The sequence below is a fragment of the Polyodon spathula genome, chromosome 11, assembly GCF_017654505.1.
Source record: "Polyodon spathula isolate WHYD16114869_AA chromosome 11, ASM1765450v1, whole genome shotgun sequence".
NCBI lineage: Eukaryota > Metazoa > Chordata > Actinopteri > Acipenseriformes > Polyodontidae > Polyodon > Polyodon spathula.
In genome coordinates, this window is record NC_054544.1 from 45,851,566 (window position 1) to 45,873,321 (window position 21,756).

At 42.0% G+C, this 21,756-nt stretch overlaps 1 protein-coding gene, 1 long non-coding RNA gene and 1 other non-coding gene across 4 annotated transcripts; 1 reads left to right on the forward strand and 2 right to left on the reverse strand.

Annotated features, from left to right (window-relative positions):
- Nucleotides 1-507: 507 nt before the first annotated feature.
- aqp12 (aquaporin 12) lies at nt 508-3,009 on the reverse strand. 2 transcript variants are annotated; one of them, XM_041264921.1, is made up of 3 exons: nt 2,412-3,009; nt 1,514-1,630; nt 508-738 (listed from the first exon to the last, which is right to left on the reverse strand). In XM_041264921.1, the coding sequence occupies exons 1-3, from the start codon at nt 3,007-3,009 to the stop codon at nt 596-598; spliced, it is 858 nt and encodes a 285-aa protein (XP_041120855.1). In that variant the 3' UTR covers nt 508-595. The 2 variants fall into 2 exon arrangements, with proteins under 2 accessions (XP_041120855.1, XP_041120854.1); XM_041264920.1 differs by having other exon boundaries at nt 1,514-1,626; nt 2,408-3,009.
- A 5,949-nt stretch (nt 3,010-8,958) lies between these two features.
- trnay-gua lies at nt 8,959-9,046 on the reverse strand. The gene is given in 2 exon segments: nt 8,959-8,994; nt 9,010-9,046. It is a non-coding gene; the product is annotated as a tRNA-Tyr (tRNA).
- A 6,475-nt stretch (nt 9,047-15,521) lies between these two features.
- On the forward strand, nt 15,522-20,129 carry LOC121322636. The gene is made up of 3 exons (XR_005951065.1): nt 15,522-16,032; nt 16,161-16,224; nt 19,693-20,129. It is a non-coding gene; the product is annotated as an uncharacterized LOC121322636 (long non-coding RNA).
- Nucleotides 20,130-21,756: the final 1,627 nt, after the last annotated feature.

The window sequence follows — 21,756 nt, forward strand, 5'->3', positions numbered from 1 at the left end:
CTGCTTAATCTCAACTGTTTGAATCCACAGCAAGGTTTGTCTGTAAAATAGTTGTTTTTATTGAACATTTAAAACATAAAACAAAGTATTCTAAAATATCTTTGTCTTTTTTGTAGATTACACATTTTTAAGGGTAGTGAATTAAGACATGTGTTTTGTATTTAAAAAAAAAAAAAAAAAAAAAAAAAAAAAAAAGTGACACTGCCCCTTTTTATAATTCTTATGAAGTTGAAAGACTTCCAGGTTGAAATGTTTGTCTATTTAATATTCATCACATCTCGCAATGCTGAACAACACACTGAACACTGAAGTTGTTTAAAGGTGATGCTCACATTAAAAAAAATGGATGCAAGCTAGGGCCTGCAAAAGCATGGAAAATGTAAGAATGTGTAAATGTACAAGTTAATTTCTGCAAATATCCTCAGATAGTTCTATTAAAGGTGACACAACTTCCATAATGAATATATCATTTTTGGCCATCATGTGTAGATGTTGTTATAGTCCTTTGTCCTTTTATTAAAAACAAACTAGCTGATATTCAGTGAGTGCTGGCGTGGCTGGTCTGAGGCAGGCGAGTGCTGTGTCTCTGGGCCCCTCACCCGTCCTTCGTTCTGCCCCCCTGATCCTGGGCAGTCTTGGCCTGCGGGACCCGGTAGCGGCTCTTCTGGGAGTAGAGCAGGTTCCTGCTGAAGAGGCGAGGGATGTGTCCCTGATACAGGAACAGGGCCAGGGTCATTCCTGGATTACAACACAAGAAACACTTAATGTGGGTTGAGGATCAGGGTGTAGCTGTACACTTCAAATGGGGTGAGGATCACGGTGTAGCTCTATTCACATGGGGGCGAGGATCAGGGTGTAGCTCTACACTTCACATGGGGTGAGGATCGGTGTAGCTCTATACACATGGTGCGGATCGGGGTGTAGCTCTACACTTTACATGGGAATAGGATCATGGTGTAGCTCTATACACATAGGGGTGAGGTTCAGGGTGTAGCTCTACACTACATGGGATTAGGATCATGGTGTAGCTCTATACACATGGGAGTGAGGATCAGGGTGTAGCTCTACACTTTACATGGGATTAGGATCATGGTGTAGCTCTACACATGGGGTGAGAATCAGGGTGTAGCTCTAGACTTTACATGGGATTAGGATCATGGTGTAGCTCTATACACATGGTTAGGATCGGGGTGTAGCTTTACACTTTACATGGTGGTGAGGATCAGGGAGCAGCTCCACACTACATGGTGGTGAGGGTCAGGGTGTAGCTGTACACTTCACATGGGATTAAGATCAAGGTGTAGCTCTATACAAATGGGGGTGAGGATCAGGGTGCAGCTCTAACCAGTCTCAAAGGGTTAGCCCTCTATTTTGAACAATCACCTAAAACTAAAAAAAGTGAGGGGGTCTAACCGACACTGTCCCTCGGTGGTGATATCTTCATTACCCATGCAGAACCAGCAGAGGTGGGTTTGTGTGTGAGTCTATATGACTCTTGAGGACAGTCTCTCACCAGTGATTGGCCCGAGCCAGTAGACGGTGGCGTACTCCTGCAACGTGTATCCGGAGCAGTGGAAGGTGAGTGTGAAAGCCAGCGCTGGATTGAAGAGGCCAGTAGTGTAACTGCTAGCTGCAAGGAGAGCACTGCAATATTAGACAAGCACCGCAGCACACTGCTACACATAAGAGTAGAGTAAGGAGCCTGACTTTTCATTTTCTGTTGTCATTTTTTTTATTGTCCTCCCTTTGATGTTTGCAATTTGTGCTCTGTTTTACTAACTTGTTTCTCATATGCTGTGCTTTTTTTTTTGTATATGTGTTAAAGAGCTGCTCTTCAGTTCCAGTTACTTGCAACAGATACATGTAACAACCAGCACCATCTAGTGATTGCCACTTTGCAAACTAGTTTCTTTTTGTTTTGCTGGCAATGTACTAACTGTGCACTAGATGGTACTGGTGTTTACTAATATAAAGATGCTTTATTAAATAGGTCTTTGGCAGGCAACTGATATAGAACTGATAAGCTGCGCCAAAACTTGTACCGAAAAGCACCTTATAAGGAAAACAAAAACTTGGACTAATTGCAGTAAGAGCCACTCTGAACAATTGGAAATGTCATAAAAAAGTAGAGGAACAGTAAACGGAAGAAGAAATGTCATTGGAAGCTACTGCTGTACAGGTGTGCAAAGGGTTCTAAATATCTACTGTTGACGATGACACAATTGTTATGTTTATTGATATAATACATAATACAACTACTAATACTAATAAGAATGCAGCTCACATTCATAATAACATTCTATTCACATTTCACAAAGCAAGATCAACACTAATTTTTTATTATTATTATTATTATTATGCTCACAGGGCCTTTAATGCCATGAGCCCAGTGTTGTTTCTAATCAACTCACCTGCACAAGTGAGAAAGGTGCTAGTTAGCGCTGTGAGCGGGACCCTGAAGAGCGCGGTGCTGTGCCGGAGTCGCAGAGCAAGAAGGTGGAAAAAGAATGCGCACACACCTTCTGCGAAGGCACCCTGTGGGACCGAGACTCGCAACGCCGCGCTGCAATCCCGGGACATCATGTTCTGGATCATGTGCATATCCGTGAGCTCAAGCATCCAGTAGCGGATGGCCAGGGCGCTGGCGAGGGCTGCTCCTGCAAACTGACCCACCAGGCTGGAGAGGGCAACCCAGGGTGAGACTGTTAAGAGGAGGAAGCACTGTAGAGTCACCGTGGGATTACCAGAAGCCCCCTGCGAACAAATTCCGTGAACCACCAGAATGAGAAAGAGCAAAGTCACAGAGACGTCCGGGCCGAATCCCCCTGCCCATGCTCCCACTTCCATTAAAGTCCGCAGCTCATGCCAGCAGGCCACGAGCATGAAAGAGGCAGGGAGCTCACCAGAGAAACCCCCGAGCACGGGAAGCTTCCTCAGCAGACGACGGGCAACCTCACTGAGGGCAAGGACTGCCAGGAAATATCCCAAAGAGACATTTAGTCCAGACATGTTCACTTCAAAACTGCACAGTGGACAGGTTGGGGTGGAGGGGGGACCACACAACAGCTGCGGTTCTAATTTATATTGAAATTTCAGCTAACGTGGCACAAAACCGGCAAGCATTACTTTGCAAACAAACAAAAGTCAAGGTTAGTCTTGGAAATTCAACATCTGTGACTGATAAAACAAAGAAGCAGGGAATTCATGTGCATTCATAGTACAACACAGATGTAGGCACACCACAGAAATCAATCAGGGTCTTGTGTTAAGTGTTAAAATGTGCTATTTGTAGAATCAGTAGAAAAGTCTCCAGGGTGACTGGTTACATTGAGACTGTTCCTCCTGAAACACCAACAATGTATATAGTATTGTACAAGGAATCACCTTCCAGCCAAGCTCTACTCTACAACAGTCAGTCAAATTTCCTTTCCCGTTGTGACTGAAATTTGCAGGAAAATGACCACTGAAGGGACAGCGTAAAACGGTCTTTATAACAGGTGTTTTTATAAGGTGATTTAAAAGCCCTATTTTTAAATATCATAAACCTGCATTCGCAACCCAACAGACTCCGCTACTGGCAATGTCAATGGTCATCAGTATTACTGAGAGCATTGTGAATGTGGGTTTGTAGTAACCAAAGGCTAAAACAAAGGCTAGAGTCTTTTTTACATTTCTTATTTTAAGTTTTAGCAGAACTTGTCTTTTGAGGTCTCTTCATAACTTTCTAGTGATGAAAGTAGAAACAGGAGCTTGTCTAAATGGCATCGTGGTTCTGTACCACTTCTGATGTGTAAAGCCACAACCAAAAAAGAAATGTATAAAAAAAAAATGAGCTAACTATCCATTTACATTCTTTAAGTAATTAGATAGGAATAAGAAAGCTCTGCTCTGCGTGAGGATTGAAGCGGGTATTAGGATGGTGAAGGGCTCCACTGAGAGGACATGGAGCTACGCTGGCTCTGTGAGGACAGTGCAGCTCTGACACCGGCTTCTCCAAGGACAGTGCAGCTCTGAGATCGGCTCCTTCGAGGACAGTGCAGCTCTGAGATCGGCTCCTTCGAGGACAGTGCAGCTCTGAGATCGGCTCCTCCGAGGACAGTGCAGCTCAAGGATCGGCTCACACAAAAGATGCAGCACACTTGTTTTAAACACCTTTGCTACTGCATCAGTGTTTGCCACTCCTCCTATTTTTGTGTCTTCTCCAAATTTAACAAGTTTGCTTACTATACCAGAATCCAAGTCGTTAATGTAGATTAGGAATAGCAGATGACCTAATACTGATCCCTGTGGTACTCCACTGGTTACCTCACTCCATTCTGAGGTTTCTCCTTTAATCAGTACTTTCTGTTTTCTACATGTTAACCACTCCCTAATCCATGTACATGTGTTTCCTTGAATCCCAACTGCGTTTAGTTTGAGAATTAATCTTTTGTGCGGGACTTTGTCAAAAGCTTTCTGGAAATCTAAATAAACCATGTCATATGCTTATGCTTTGCAATGTTGCATCCTCAAAAAAATCAAGCAGGTTAGTTAGACACGATCTCCCTTTCCTAAAACCATGCTGACTGTCTCCCAGGATACTGTTACCATATAGGTGATTTTCCATTTTATAGTTATTATATAGTTAGTTTCCATAAGTTAACATATAATAGAAGTCAGGCTTATTAGTCTGTAATTACCTGATTCAGTTTTGTTTCCCTTTTTGTGGATCGGTATTATGTTTGCAATTCTACAGTATGTCGGTACAACCCTTGTGTGAAGAGACTGTTGCATTATCTTGGTTAGCGGTTTGTAAATAACTACTTTCATTTATTTGAGTACTATTGGAAGGCTCTCACCGGGCCCAGGGGATTTGTTTATTTTGAGAGCTCCTAGACCCTTTGACACGTCTGCCTCGGTTATGCTAAAATTATTTAAAACTGGATAGGAACAGCTTGACGTGGGGCATTTTGTCTGTATCCTACTTTGTAAAAACTTGTGAAAAGTAGTAATTTAATGTATTTGCTATAGTTTTCTCTTTGTCTTTGATTTTGCCGTTTGTATCTCTTAAACATTTAACCTCCTCTTTGAATGTTCTCTTGTTATAATATTTGAACAGCTTTTTGGAATTGGTTTTAACCCCTTGGCAATGCTCATTTCTATCTCTTGGCCTTTCTAACTTCCTTTTTGACTTGTGTTTGCAGTTCCAAGTACTCTTTCTGTGTACTTTGTTTTTGGTCCCTTTTAAATGCTCTGCAATGTGCCTTTTTTCTCTAAATATTTTTTGTTTAGTTGATCTATTAAACCATTTTGTCAATTTAGTATTAGATTTAAATTTGTCTACTTTTGTGATGTAACTGTTTTGCGCCTCTACTACTACATTTTTTTAAAACAGTCATAATTTTACTGTGGATGTTTTCTCTATTTTACTTCTATCTACTTCTCTTAGTCTCTGTTTCATTCCGTCATAGTATGCCTTCCTAAAATTGTAAATCTTAGCTTTAGTCATTACTTTTGGGCTTTTTAAAAAGGACTTCAAAATAGACCATGTTGTGGTCTGAGTGTGCCAATGGTTCTCTTACCTCTGCTTTAGTTATTCTGTCTTTGTTATTTGAAAAGACTAAATCAAGGCATGCCTCCCCTTGTCAGTGCTTTGACAGATTGTGTTAGGAAGCAGTGATTTGTCATTTCTACCATTTCAATTTAGTCTGTCGTGCTCCCCATCGGGTTTTCCCATTTTATATGGGGGAAGTTGAAATCCCCCATTAGTATGGCTTCCCCTTTGCTACATGCATTTCCAATGTCATTGTATAACAGATTATTTTGCTCGCTACCTGAATTTGGTGTTCTATAGCATGCTACTATTATTATGCCCTTTGAATTTGTATCCATTTATTCTGAACCATATTGATTTTACATTGTTTTTTTCTTCCAGATATAATACCTGGGCTTCAAGACTATTTTTGATGTACAGCACTAACCCTCCACCTTTTCTGTCCTGCCTGTCTGTCTTTTCTATACAGTGTATACCCACTAATATTATATTTGTCCCCATCACTCTCAGACAACCAAGTTTCTGTAACACCTATCACATCATAGTTACTTGTTAGTGCAGTAGCTTCAAGTTCTAACATTTAGTTTCTGATAATTCTAGCATTTAGATAAATCTATTTCATGGAGGTGGAAGGGGAATGGAGTGCTTGTGTGACTTGGGCGACAGAGTGTTAGTGACAAAGTCGAACAGACAGGACAGGTCCCCTACTGCTTGAAGATCTGCTAGCTGCTTGAGCGGTTGTGGCGACAGGGGGGATAGAAAGGTACCTGGACCTGAAAAGGAAAAAGAGCCTGGCTGGGGGAGTGATACTCACTTCCCCCCCAGAGGGAGCCCTGTGCGGATAATGTGGTGAAGGAAGAAAAGAAGAAGAAGAGGAGGAGGGAGGAGGAGGAGGACCAACACAAAATGAAAGACAAAAGTAGGAAATAGTGCACAACTTAAATAGGGAAGAAAGAGAGATTGACAGATGGTACAGCCAGAGGGGATCCCTGGTGCTGCACAAACCCCGCCCAGAAACCGACGACAGCACAGTGCCAGTTATTGGGAGCAGCTGGGGGACAGCTGCCGAGTCATCCCCCGCCCGAAAGCGGATATACCGAAAATGCGTCCGCTTCCCTTCCCCCAGCCGAATATCATCAATAAGGACAGGACGGCATGGTTTCGGGTTAACTGGCTGAGAAAGAGAGAAAGAGGAAAGCAGATGAACCTCCTCAAGGATCTTTTCTCCTAGTAGATTGATTCCCTTTTTATTTAAGCGCAGTCCGTCCTGTCTATATAGATAGTTCTTGTTGTAAATGTGGTCCAATGATCAAGATAGGTGAAGCCTTCCTGTGCGCACCATATTTTCAGCCATGCGTTTAGATTAATTATTTCCAGCTGTCCATATGCTCCTTTGCAAGGTGCCGGCAGTATCCCAGAAAATACCACAGTTTTGGTCTTGTCTTTCAATTTCCTTCCTAGCTCTCTGAAATTGTTTTGCAGGGACTTTGGTCTGTCTCTTCCAATGTTGTTTGTACTGATGTGGACGACTACTAACGGATCATCTCCTGTTTGTTTTAGGAGCCTGTCCACGTTCTCAGTGATGTACGTGACAGAGGCTCCTGGAAGGCAGCACACTGTTGTAGTAAGGGGGTCCAAAGTGCAAACTGAACTTGCTGTGTTTCTCAATATGGAGTCCCCAACAATCATGACCTCCCTTGTTTTTGCTGTCTGGTCACCACTGTCAATAGGGTCCTGGATGTTCTTCCTTTCATTCTCTTGATTTTGGTTTTGATCATATAAATTTTGAAGTGGCTCAGATTTGTTGAATGTTTTGATTTCTGGCGGTTGTGTTTGATGAAGTTTCTTTTTTTCCCTGCCTCTGCCTACCTGAACCCAGCTGTTTTGACCATCTTCTATCTCCCTGGTGGCTTTCAGTCTGTTAGGGGTGCTGACTTCCATTAATTGTGGGTGTGTCAGCTTCTCAGTATGCTGTTGCTGTCTCATTTACATTTACACTTACTCGTTGAAGCAAGTCCTGGATCGTGCAGCACTTTACACACACTTCACAACACACGTTATTGTTATTGTTATTATTTATTTATTTATTTATTTATTTATTTTAGCTTTTAGTTTAAGTTTAGCTTAGTTGGTAAGAACAAGGTGATAATTACACCATGGTCGCGAACCTGGGGATCCATCCAGGAGACCTGCTGCTGATGACCTCTCCATACCCATTTGCAGCCAAACACTGCCTGGTTCATAGCCTTGCAGCACACTGTGACCACACCTTATTCAGACAGCTTGTTGGAGAGCTGATACTGGTGTGTCTGGAGATTGCTTTGTTAGCACGTCAGTGTATTTTCAGTTCATTTTCAAAGTGTTGTGGTGTTTTTATTCATGGGAAAGCCTATATAGCAGAGTTTTACTATAAGAGTCATGTTAGGCATGCCCTTTATAACAGTGGGAGGTTATGAACGGTACATTCAGGCAAACTCTGCTAAAGTAGAACACAGCATTACAGGAGCCGACTAGCATTCCAGAGTAGCCCACTGTTTTACACTCATAGACGTTTTGCTGATAAAACATGACTGGTCTCGGTAAATACTGGCAGACAGAATTACACACTAAAATGCATTCACGTTAAAAACAATGGAATAGTGTGTTGAACAGAAACAAAAAGCTTCATGCCCACGTGATTTGGACACGCAACCTTCTGGTCTGGAGTGAGATCCTGGCGTATTGTACTGTTATTATGCACTGCCAGAGCGCACAACAAAAAAAGAAAAGAAAGGCATATTCTTGAATGGTAACAGGTGCGCAATTCTACACTGCTTGTTGTTGATTTACTGACATCTAGCGGCAGAGGGGTGTAAATGAAATGCACTTTCCAGCACGCGAATATAGGAAATAACCTTTGGATTTAGGAAGAGACACGTCATGTTATATGCAGGATATTCCGTGCCAAAATCTAAAATAAATGAATGAATAAATAAATAAATAAATGCATTAATAAGTCAATGTCTATGTATTTATTTATTTCTATATGTAATTTATTCATTTATTTATTTCGATATTTATTCATTTATTTATTTTTGGCATGGAATATCTTCCATGGTGTTGTGGCAAACACTGAATACAATCCTTACATTTGGTTCAGATATGCTGATGAATGCTGAAGGAAGGGTTATTGCATTTTTCTATACGTCTACATATATGCACACAGTTAATATTTTCTACAATATAAAAGTATAGCTGTACATCAACAATGTTAATTTTCTTGTAAAGTGTTCGTTCATTGATACTGGCACAAACAGGAGTTTTGCTCATCTAATGTCAATGTAGCCGCAAAATAAACATAATTAAACATGTGTTAATGTCTTTATTTGTGAATAAACTGTTCTATTTCTACGGTGATCTGATCTAAAAATAAAAAAAAAAGAACGTCCTTCGAGCCGGATTTGAACCAGCGACCTAAGGATACCTATGTTTCTCCACTACAGTCCTCCGCTCTACCAACTGAGCTATCAAAGGCAGGTCTGTACTATTTTGCGGTAAGAATAACACATTTTTTTAGTGCCCCATTAACCTATTCTTGTGGTGGGACATCCGGGACTTCTTGCACTGCTCCCATAGCAACCAGCGTCTGGGATGAAAATAATCGAGTTCTCTTTCATTTGAATGACAACCATTACCGAATGGAAAGAGCCTCTCTGACCGTCAGTCACTGAGCATATATAAAGCAGCTGCCCTATCAGGGCCCTTGCTGTGAGGGGGAAGTCCCTCCCATCTCCTGTTGAAGAGGTACGTCCTCTCAGTAGCACATCGCCATTTTCTCTCTCACTTCACTGAGACAGGTAACAGATTGCATTTGCCTTCTTGTACCGAAATTGGCTGGTTTGTTGGATTTTACCCGCAAATTTATTAAATTCCACGGTAAATCGCACTTTCGAGCGTTATTAAGAGTGCTCTCGCCTAATTCTCACGTCAGTTTACTGGTTTCGACCCCTCTTCTGAGATTGGCGGCGGCCATTACTCTTTTTTCACTGCACGAGGCCTTGTGTAGTTGTTATACCGTGTGAGGAGCTATTGTGGTGCTGTAAGGAGACTCCGCAGTGTCGTACTCTATGCCGATTTCATCAGTCACAGCGACCAGAAAAAAAAAAAAACCAGCTCGGGCCTAGCACCTCTCTCAAACCTCGGGCTTTCCTAGCGCGGCTGTGCTTGCCCTTGGCGACCATGCTGATTGAATCGGCTGCATACCTCGGCATCGACTGCGGTTTTTCCTGCAGACTGCAAGGTTGAGAAAAACAATGCCTACCCGGCCCCGTTTGACTTGGCACCAACTGTTTGGCACCGACAGCGCTCCCCTCGACGCCGATCCTGACACCGATTAACTGGGCACCGGTGACTATCTTCAGAGCCGTCTACAGCCTTGCACCGACCGTGCTACACATCGGCACCGACTTCTCGGCACTGACCGCGCTCTCCTCGGCACCATTCCCGGCACTGATTGATTCGCTGACAGTGAACCTTTTCAGAGCCATCTACAGCCTGGCACTGACCACGCTACACGTCAGCACCGACCGCGCTCTTCTCGACGCCGATCCCGGCACTGATTGATTTGGCACCAGTGAATAGCTTCGGGGCCGTCTCCGACCTCGGCGCCAATTGACTCGGCACCGACTTGGCACCAACAGCTCTCTCCTCGACGCAGGTCCCGGCACTGAGTAATTCGGCACAGGTGAATCACTTTAAAGCGTCTACAGCCTGGCACCGACCGCGGTACTATCGGCACCGAGCGCAGCAGCTTCACCTGCAAGCCATGTCGGTACAGTCGACTGGGTCCTCTGCTGGTTTCCACCAGTGTGAACACGGCGAAGCTGCCCAGGCAAGACAAGCACCGGTCCTGCACCAGATGCTTAGGGCCAGACCATGCGGCCAAACCACTGGCAGGTGAGCTAGACTGCTCTCCATGTAGGAGGTTCTTGAGAAGAACTAAGCGCTGGAGAATAGCCCTATCCCCAGCAGAGTCTCTCTTCCTGAGCCAAGGGAGAATGAGGTCAGTGGTCCAAAGCCCTCGCAGAGGCTCTCGAGCCCCCACAGTCTCGCTCCCCATCCCCTCTACCTAGAACCCCTAGCCCAGACGAGCTGTCCTTCACAGCATCCCTTACCGCCATTGCCACCTGTGTTGCAGAGGGAAGAGTTCCAGGAACTGATTCAGTGTGCATCTGCAGCCACGGATGTTCCCTGGCCGACAGAACGGGAGGAAAAGGGGAACTGATTCTTCTGATGCAAGTCAAGGTCGTGGAGACCGAGAAGGTGGCGCTACTGGATACCCCCAGTACACCGAGGTAGACATTTGGTGCGACCATTGATGTGAGCCTTGAGAGGTAGGAGCCACGGAGGTCGTCTCCAAGTTTTTGCACCTTCAGGCTTATCATCAGCGCCCAAAGTGGCATTCACAGCGTGCTTGGGTAAAAGGGTCTGACACCGCCCTCCAACCCAGAGTAGACAAGCAGGCAGAGGCAGGGCCAGTGGCAAGGGAGCGCTGCAGGCCAGGGGTAACTGGTTCTCCGGCTGGAGACAGAGGCCGGGGCCTAAGAAATACCCGCCCCCTCCCAAACCCAAGGGAGACCGCCCCTGAGGGGCCCCCAGCTGCCACCAACACCCCCCCACCCCCACACACAACCAGACTGACCAACGGCAACAACCCATGGCAAGGCTGCACCCAGTACTCCTGGGTGCTATTGACTATGAGACATGGATACACTCTACAATTCTGCATAGGTCCACCACCCTTCAAGGGTGTCCTCCTCACCACCACTGAACCAGTGAGAGCGATACTCCTTCAACAGGAGATCGCCAATCTTCAACAGAAAAATGCTGTACGCCTGGTAAGTCCAAGCGATGCCCTCAGCGGCTTTTATTCCAGGTACTTCCTGGTGCCCAAAAGGGACGTAGGTTTCAGACCAATTCTGGACCTCAGGTCCTCAACTTGTTCCTCAAACAGAGGAAGTTCAACATGTTGACAGCACAGCGTATCCCCCATCCATCCAACCGGGCGACTGGTCCACATCGATCGACCTGCAAGACGCCTACTTTCACATCCCGATCCGTCCCGCACACAGAAAATATCTGCGCTTCAAGGCAATGTATTCCAAAGCATGCACAGAGGCACACACAAAACAGGTCATAGATCATGTGACTAAGTTAGGGCCCTTGATACATCAATAGAAAGCAACTTCGTACCGACTCAGTCAACTGTGTTCCTGGGGATCAGATTGAACTCTGTGAGCATGCTTGCCTCACTGTCGGAAGACAGGATTTAGTTGTTGGAGGCTACACTCTCCCTATTCAGAGAGGATGCACTCCTACAGGTCAAAGTATATCAAAAGTTGTTGGGGCAGATGGCAGCCGCCTTGAGAATCCTTCCCTTAGGGCTGCTGAGAATGCGCCCGCATCAAGCCTGGGTAAATACGCTCAAGGTGCACCCAGTCTGAGATCGGTACTGGCTGGTGCGAGTGTCCAGACAATGCCGAAAGACAATGGAGTGGTGACTCCGTCCCGGCAATCTGCACCTCGGATCTCCCCTCGGATCCCCCCACAGAAGGGAAGTGGTTACTTGGGCTGGGGAGCAGTCTGGATTGGGAGAGGAATAAGAGGCCAGTAGAAGGGATAATGGCAGCAAGCTCATATAAATGTCCAAGAACTGCAAGCAGTGAGCCTGGCGTTATCCTGTTTTCGGCAGCAATTAGCACACAAACAAAACAAACAATACCACAGTGGTAGCCTACATAAACCACAAAGGCGGCCTGGCTCACCGGGCCTTCACCATGCAGCGCACAGACTCCTGTCCTGGACGCATAGAAACTTGCGTTCTATCAGGGCAGTTCACCTCCCCGGTGTGGACAACAAGGCAGCAGACCTCCTGTCCAGAAGAGCTCCAGACAGCTCGGAGTGAAGGCTGCATCCTCAAGTGGTGGAGCAGATTTGGGAGAGGTTTCGACCTGCACGAGTTGACCTCTTTGCCACAGCCGAGTCCGCTCATTGCTCCCTATGTTTCTCCATGGAGAGAGACGGGGGGCCCCTGGAAGTAGACGCGCTAGCTCACCCCTGGCCACAGGGACATATGGTTCCCTCAGCTACTATTATTACCCCTGACACTAGAGATGATCAGGGTGGAGAGCACAGGTTCTGCTGGTTGCACCCAGACGGCCGAGACGCCACTGGATTGCTCTCCTTTCCGACTTGTTGTCGGAGCAGCCATGGCAGCTCCTGCTGCGCAAGGACCTCCTGAGCCAAGAGGAGGGGCTATTATTGCACCTGAACCCAGCCCAGCACCAACTCTGGGTCTGACCGTTGAACAGAGCCGTCTATTCAGACGAGGTTTGCCAGATGCAGTGGTAGAGATACTACAGTCTGCTAGGGCGCTGAGCACTAGAGCCCAGTACGCATATAAACGAAAAGTTTTCCAAGACTGATGCCTTTCCGAAGGTCACGATCCTGTGAATTGCCCTATTGAGACGATATTAACCTTCTTACAACACTTGTTTGACGCAGGAAAATCAGCGTCCACTTTGAAGGTAAACCTGGCAGCAATATCAGTGTGTCATTACAAAATTGACTCGGTGTCCCTTGGGGCACATTTCCTGGCAGTGCAATTTCTTAAAGGGGCTTGGAGGCTTCGTCATCCCCTGAAAAGTATAGACCCCAAGTAGGATCTAGAACTGGTACTGCGGGCCCTTACGGGTCCTCCATTTGAGCCCATGGCGTCAGCAGAACTGCACCCTGTTTCATTGAAGGTGGCATTTTTAATAGTCATTACGTCTGCCAGACGAGTAAGTGAGCTTCATACACTGTCCATTGATGATACATACATGGCTTTTATGGGAAATGACTCGCGGGTAACATTAAGAACAAATCCATCCTTTTTGCCAAAGGTGGTATCCTCATTCCATATTAAACAACCAGTGGTTTTGAAAACTTTCAGACCTTCCCCGCACAAGTCAGAGGAGGACAGTAGACAGCACACTCTATGCCCAGTTCGGGCTCTGCGTTGTTACCCAGAGAGGACGGCATCTTGGAGACAGTCCAACCAGCTGTTTGTTTGCTATGGGTCCTCCTCTAGAAGTCAAGCCGTATTGAAGCAACGTCTAGCGCACTGGGTGACAGATGCAATATGTTTGGCGTTTGAACAGACGGACTCCCCGTTACCGGGGGACATTACGGCCCATTCTACCAGGGGCCGGGCAACTTCATGGGCTTTCCTTCATGGCACCTCCTTAGATGAGTTATGCAATGCTGCTACATGGACAGGTAGTCAGACATTTGTGCGTTTTTATCGCCTTGATGTTGCAAACCGAGCAAGGCCCTCTCTGGGCTCTAGAATGTTGCAGGCGGAATGCCCTTAGGCGTCATGTGGGCTCTGTTGCTATCGCCGTGGGGCTGTACTGTCAGTAATCTTGAGCCACGACAACTTTGGTACAGCTTCCTCCTTACAGCAGGGCCATGATAGGGCAGCTTTTTTATATATGCTCAGTGATTGACGGTCAGAGAGGCTCTTCCTATTCGGTAATGGTTGTCATTCTCTTTCACGGAACCAGGGTTATGGTAATAACGTTGGCCCCGTTCAATCAAGTTCTGCTACTGTCAGTGTTTTTGTTAAAACATTTCTGTGTGGGACTGACACGGAGTCTATGAGTTCACGTGAGGTGCTTTTTAAACTGCTATACTATACCTTTTAACATCGGCCCCATCACATGTATTATTGTTTTTAACTACACTGTGTAAATTATACTACACCACTATGGTGAGGTTTTATTTAGGTATGTTTGTGTTTTTTTCATTAAATAATTAAACTTGTTATTACTTTATTTGATTAGTAACTGCACGTTATATGATTTGTGGTTGAATCTGTTATTTTCTTTATATTAGTGGGTGTGTCTGTCTCTTCTCTTATCCAGCACAACGGCTGGTGCTACTGAATCTACTGTGTGGTTTTGAGATCGTTTTAACTAATTGTGTATTTATAAACAATGTGCCCTGACTTGGTGCTCCTCCTGGTATTTTTGATATGATTTTCACATTTTCTCCTCCTTTTATAGTAAATTTATATGAATTAATCCAGTAGTCGATAAACACGATTACAGTATTCAAGATATTTCAGTTTCCAAAAAATCTCCCTTCTTTTGAAAGGTCAGTGTTGACACCTAGGCCCCCTGTGTATATTACAATCTATTACAACTAACACACCTGGTTTGTCAATGAGGTAGATGTAGATACGGTATCTGAAAACTGCACCTCAGCACATTTCGTTGGGTCACATTGGTTGGGCACTTGTAGGAACTGTTTTTGAGAATGGCAGCCGTTAACTTCGCTGCATATCTTTCCTTAGCGACATTTGACAGGCTGTTATTATTATTATTATTATTATTATTATTATTATTATTATTATTATTATTATTATTATTATTAAGTTATTGTCGCTTACATTAAATATATTATAGGCTACTGCTGTGTTCACAAACTGCTGTAATTGCCAGGAGTTTTATAGGTTGCCATAAATTGTTTTCACCCAATCGCAGGTTTCTAAGCAAAAGTGACACTATACCAACCACCAGAATAGGTTGCGTTGTTAAACAGCTGTCCTTACAAAGGTACCACCAAATGTTCCTGTCAAGACATTGCACTCTGATTGGTTATCATGTTATTGTAACAATGAATAATCCTCTCCCAACACCAATACCCTAAACCTATCCTATACTGCAGCCATTACACATCTAAAGTAGTTAATGTTTGGCACTGCTGTTAACTGGGCTCTGTGCACAAGATGGCGTCAGTGGACTTCCAGTTTAATTTGTACCGGCATACTTACTTCTTGTTTAATACTAGTTGATGGTAGTTGATGGTGATCGGAGCTCATTTTTGGTTTACGCACATTTGATGAAGATTATTTTGTTATTATTCTATTAGTTAATTAGTACAATGAGTGCCAATGGTACAAAACCGAAACGTGTGACATATCAGTAATGATAGGGAAGCGACTCAGAGCACTGGTGTGTCCCTTTTTGTTCTACTTCGTCACGTTACGGCCCGACTTTAAGTTTTCACTCTTTTTCTGTAAATGAAGATCTGAAAAAGAAGTGGCCAATAACATCCGCCGAGAGCAATTTACAGCAACGAAACACACAAAAGTGTGCAGTAGACATTTCGTTAAAAGTGATCTGCTCGAAGCAATGACTGGAACGCCTATCATCAACAACAGCCAAGACTTCGTGTTTGGGAGAGGAGAGAAAAACCCGAGCCTTTTGCCAAAGAAGATGCAATGAACTGTTCAGGAAATTTGCTGACCCGTGATTACTGTTCAGTACCAGAACCTGCAGTCCTTGATTTAGCACTGTTGAAAACTGAAGATTTGTCAAAGAAAATGGAAGAACTGAAAACCAAATTAGAAGAAATAACTGCGAAACAACGCTATGCTTTGCTCGCTCAAATGAGAACATCCGATTTAACACGAGGTAAGTAAATGTTTAAGCATAATTTTATTGTAAATGTAACAAGTCAAGTTTAGATTAAAACAATAATGGTAATAATGCATGCTGTGTAAAGTGTTGTCTTTAATTATTATTGTTTACATTCCACACAGATTTGCAAGTTACCGCCATCAGATCCTTTTGACAGCTGATTGAACATTCTGCTGCCAAGACTGTGTGAGTTACAAGATCAAGAACAGCCACAAAAAGAGTGAAGAAATCTTACTTCCTTGCAAATCAACTGTATTTTTTAAGTTTTAAGTAAAAAATAAGCAGGGTTTTCTTGAACTCACTATATGTATATATATATATATGTGTGTATGATACCAGGGATGGAAATAAGACTCCCATTGCATAGCAGTTGAAGCCATTTTAGATTTTACTAACTGCAGGCTCTTGTATAAACTTTACTGAAGAAACAGTAAACACAAGTCTCAGCCTCATAAAATTTGAAATTGCTCCAACTGCTATGCAATGGGAGTCTTATATATATATTTTTGCAAATGTGTTGGCAGGAGTTGGCACAGGGCTGGGGGGAGGAGGGAGGTGGGTACAGTATCTACAGAGTTGCTGACATACAGTGCTGAGAAAAAGTTTGTGAACCCCAATCATAATTATGAAAATTCCATAGTTTTACCATGATAGCCTTCTTGAATCAAAACCAATCTTTTCTTAAATATCCAGTAGGGTTTGTATTAACCAATGTCTTTTGAAACAAAATGATGTATGAATTAGACAAACAATGAGTAATTAAGATTCAGGGTATGTGAAAAAGTAAGTGAACCCCTGGTTTTATCAGCTCAATTAAGGGTATAATTGGAATCAGGTGTTTAAATAATTAAGTAGATCTTCAGGGTTGAGTTTGGGAGGCCCCACCCTATATAAAGATCAGGAACTTTGTAAGTTTCACCATACAGGTCTGTGGAAACACGTCATGCCCCGATCAAAAGAAATCTCTGAGGACCTCAGAAAAACAGTTATTGATGCTCATCAGTCTAGAAAGCATTACAAAACCATCTCTAAAGACTAATCCAATGTCAGACAGAGTCTGCAAATGAGACAGTTGAAGACCACAGTCGCTCTACCCAGGAGTGGTCGTCCTACCAAAATCTCTCCAAGAACATACTGGAAAATCATCAAGGAAGTCACAAAGAACCCCAGAGTAACATTCAAGGATCATTTTTTAAATCTACTTGTTGATTACATTTTTTTTTTCATTCATTGGCCTTAATTATAATAATAATAATAATAATAATAATAATAATAATAATAATAATAATAATAATAATAATAATAATAATAATAATAATAATTATTATATTATTATTATTATTATTATTATTATTATTATGTTTTCCTGAATTTGGATTTAGGGACACCTTAAACTTGAGTACATTTCATATATATATATATATATATATATATATATATATATATATATATATATATATATATATATATATATATATTTTGCCAGGTTTTAATATTCTAAGAAGATATGAATACAGTAGAATTTATTTTAGCAAATAATTTTGCTATACTGGAGGAAGGGCAGAAACTCCAAATCAAAAGGTTGGGACCCAGCAGACCTCCCATAAAATGAGTGCAGGTGAACAGTGACAGAGGACGAGCGTACACTCGAACATTTAACAAGTCCTGGAATAAGCCGAGGCCATGGGGTTGTGCAAGTGAAAGCCACAACGCACTATTTTGCTTTCCTTGTCTCCTTTTTGCTAAGGCTCGGGGTGACACTGATGCAGCATGGTCAAGAACTGGAGTTAGAGACCTGCAACATCTGTCCTCCAAATCAAAGAGAATATTGCTGTCCAACTTAGCAGTGCTTACAGAAACATCATAAAGAAGCACAATGAAGTATCGAAAAACCAACACACACTTACACGCATCATTGAGTCCATAAAGTTCTATAGAGCTTTTGAATTGGCCCTACAAGGTCGTGATGAAACATCATCATCATCTAATCCTGGTGTGTTTCTTGGACTGGTAGATTTTGTTTTAAAGACTGACAAGGCCATGGAAACACTCTTGAAGGTGGCCACTGTCTTTAAAGGCACCTCAAAGACTTCTAGGCTGCATGTTAGAGGTTTGCAGGGAAAAATATTGTGATGGAACAGAAACACACAGATTATGTTGCTATTTAAGTGGATGAAACCAGTGACATTACAAATATTTCCCAAAGTGTACTAGTTTTTAGGTACATTGTTCCCAAAACTGAACGTGAACATCTGCTGGAGTGTTTTCAAACAATCAGCGATTCAGGAGACTTTGACAGCATCACAGTTAGAGAAGCAAATGTTTTTTGCCATAGCCTCAATGACAAAGAGTTTCTGTACTTCCTGTACTTGTTCCAAAAGATAATGCTGAGTGGATATTTTTATGGGAAACTTCAGGCAAGAAATATCACATCTGTTGATGCTAATGCAGCGGTCACTCAATTTGTTGAAAGCATTCAGGACATCTGAGCATCTGTTGGAACACTAGAAGCCAGCCCCCCTGAGAGGACCTGCCACCAATGCGAAAAAGAAGAGGCCCAAATACCACTGAAGATTGTGACACAGCTGCCTTGAAAATTTGTGACATCATAATCTCTCATGCCAAGGAACAGTTTGCCTTCAGAAAGCACCTTGTTGCTGCAAAATTGCTGCAGATTTACTGTTTTGATGAGTATCAGATAGCTTTCCCAGACAGTGTACTAGAAGAAACAGTTCAAGCATATCCAGTGCTTGGAAAGACCTCTTTATGCATTGACTTACAAACAGAGTATGAAACTAAAGATTTTAAAAGTGCTGAAAATGCATTAAGTATGCTTGAACTGGTGATATATAACAACTTGGACAAAACATTTCCAGAAATTACAAAAGTATTTAAGATAGTTATTACCACTCCAATGACTACAGCAGAGGTAGAAAGGTGCTTCTCAATACTGAAACGGATAAAAACCTTCGTGAGAAACAGTATGAATGCTGAATGATTAAATGCTTTAGCTATGTTATCAATTGAAAAAGACATGATGACTGACATTCCTGACTTTAATAATAAAGTAATTGAAAAGTTTGCCATGATAACATCGCAGAGCAAGCTTTTTGTATCGCTTCCAACAAGAAACAGATCCACTGGACAGTGCTTCTACCACTGAGGTCAGCCCCCTGGACGCCACCCCCACAGACCCCACCCCGTCAGCTACATCTGAGGAGTGAACACCCAAAAAGTTTAGCCACGTCGCCACTAGGTGCACATACTTTTTCACACATGGTTAGTGAATGTTGAATAAATGTTGAAAAAGTATCATGTTATCTATTATTAGGACTTAATCTAATAGCATTTTAGGTTTGAAAAAAATTTAAAATGTGAAATATGTAAAAATCCTAAGGGGTTCACAAACTTTTTAGCCGGCACTGTAAGTATTGGCACTCCCTGTCTAAACTCAAATAATTTCCTTGCAATCTTTACAATGATTTGTGAGTATTCAATACATCTCAGAAATATACCGTTACTAAATAAGTACATTTTAAAATAGGTTAAACAAAATTAATGAGTAACATTCTGTGTACAGTTTCTGAAGCTAAAACTAATGACATTGAATCGGTATAAAACATCATTTTTTCCTTTTCTTTTTTTATTATACAGAGACAGTCACTGCAGTCCATTAATGAATTTATTCATCTTACACTGGGCTTGAAGGCCTTCGCTTTAATATCCATTGATCCACCATAAGTAGGATAATCATCACCTTGGCCAACTCTCCCTACTGTTTTGGGCTCCATCAGCATCTGGATGTCACCTGAGGAAGTACAACCCAACTTACACAATGATTTTATCTAGATACCCAGGATATAATTGACTGCACAGATCTGAAATGCCAGTCACCTTCCTCCCTGCTTCTTCAGAGCGAGATGTATTCCAGCTACAAGTCACACTGTATAATGAAAGGAATGTTGGGTATGGTGACACATGGAGCAGTAACATTTGTCTCCTCCCTTTACGCAGGTTCTGTTAGTGATATTTAACCCTTAGCGGTTCATTTATTCAGTGCTTATCAGGCACGTCTGGTCCAATTATTTTCACACGCGCTGTTTAAAATAATTTTTTTCAGAGTAGTACAGGTTTAAAACGCACTGCATAGCAAAAGGACACACAGTACTGCATCTCCAGCCAAGCCCTAGCCCTTGTTCACTGTATTTTTCACATACCTCTTCACAGTAGTGTCATGCATATTTATGTTGTATATGTAGGATTTATGTAACAACTGTCCTTGCCAATTACCAGTAAATAAAATACCCATTACACCCCATAATGTAATTATTAACCATAATAAACACAATACCTCAATGAGAACTAGTGATTCTGGCTTAATTTTCCCTAGATTCATAATGAAAAGAGATTAACAATTAATATTATGTATGTCTAAGTATTTCAAATCAATCATAAATATGTATTTGTTATAAGACAAAAAGAATCCTAACAATCCAAATTATTATTAAATTTATTACATTTATTCATATTCTCAAAGGAAGTAGAAGAAAGGTTAGACTTCATAGTTGAAAACATGTATAAAGAAGAAACAAAACAAAACAAAACATTCCAGGAAAAGTAATGCATTGTTAAATGTTCATAATGAATCCTTGATGCGCTCTCTGGTTATAGAGTTCTGCATTAGTGAAGCAGTCTTAATAGTTCATCACGCACTGTTTCGTTAAGTACAAATGTACAGTGTTCACATCTATTTGAATTGATGCACATTACGTATTGTGATGATATCAATAGCATGGTTTTAGTTCAGTTATCTGTAAACACACAATATAAGTTTAATACTTATTCTGTTGGTGCGATGTTTAAAACAAAGTCTTCTTAACATGGTTGTCCTCTCTGTAGAAGTTAGTTGTGCACCAGCGCAATGCAGTATCTCCATGAAGGCTGTAGGCCAAAGCTTTTGTCATCTTCTCCGGGACAACTTTGAAGATTACATCATTACGTCTTCGTTGAAGAACTTCAGAAGAGCGAAATCAGAGAGAATCCAGAGAGCACAAATCCAAATTAAAAGAAAATCCTTCTTTTGAGTTTAAATAACACGATATATAGCATTCCTTTGTACTGTAAACAAGTCCTTGTCAGTCCTTCCATTGGTTCACAGTATTTGATAGACAGTTGCGTTTCACACAGAAATGGCATGTATTCATCTATTTTGTTATCAAAGGATTTTACATTTATCATTTAAACCTCCAATTCAATATAACTTTAGTTACATTCATTAGAGAAGCATATGAATTTCAGTTTCATTCTCTATACAAAATTACGATTACAAGCATATAAAACACATCATAATACAATCAAAGGATAATATTTAAATAGTTATTAGATTATAATATTCATTTAAAACACAAAAAAACACTTCTGATTTATTGGGAAACTTAAAATAACTATTACATTTGTGTCCACAAGTTATGTAATTAAAAATAATTCTTAAAGCATTTTAACTACCTTTTAACACAATAATAATACAACTGCATAGTCACTATAGCTTTCCTTGCTAAGTTTTATGACACCTTTGGAGGCCAGACAATCAGATAGCATTTTGGAAGGCGAACTTCAAAGAGTTAACAGTTTTTGGCCTGTGCCTTGGTTTAATAAATTAGATGTTCTAAAATCGGTGTTAACAACCGAATCACCACAGTATGTCAATATAGACAAGAG

Bases quoted from the DNA above. Each gene is read 5' to 3' on its own strand.
- aqp12 (XM_041264921.1), bottom strand. From the start codon at position 3,009: ATGTCTGGACTAAATGTCTCTTTGGGATATTTCCTGGCAGTCCTTGCC. The intron at 1,631-2,411 runs GTGAGTTGATTA...CTCTCCTTGCAG, and splicing joins CACCTTTCTCACTTGTGCAG to CTAGCAGTTACACTACTGGC. The intron at 739-1,513 runs GTGAGAGACTGT...GTTGTAATCCAG, and splicing joins CTGGCTCGGGCCAATCACTG to GAATGACCCTGGCCCTGTTC.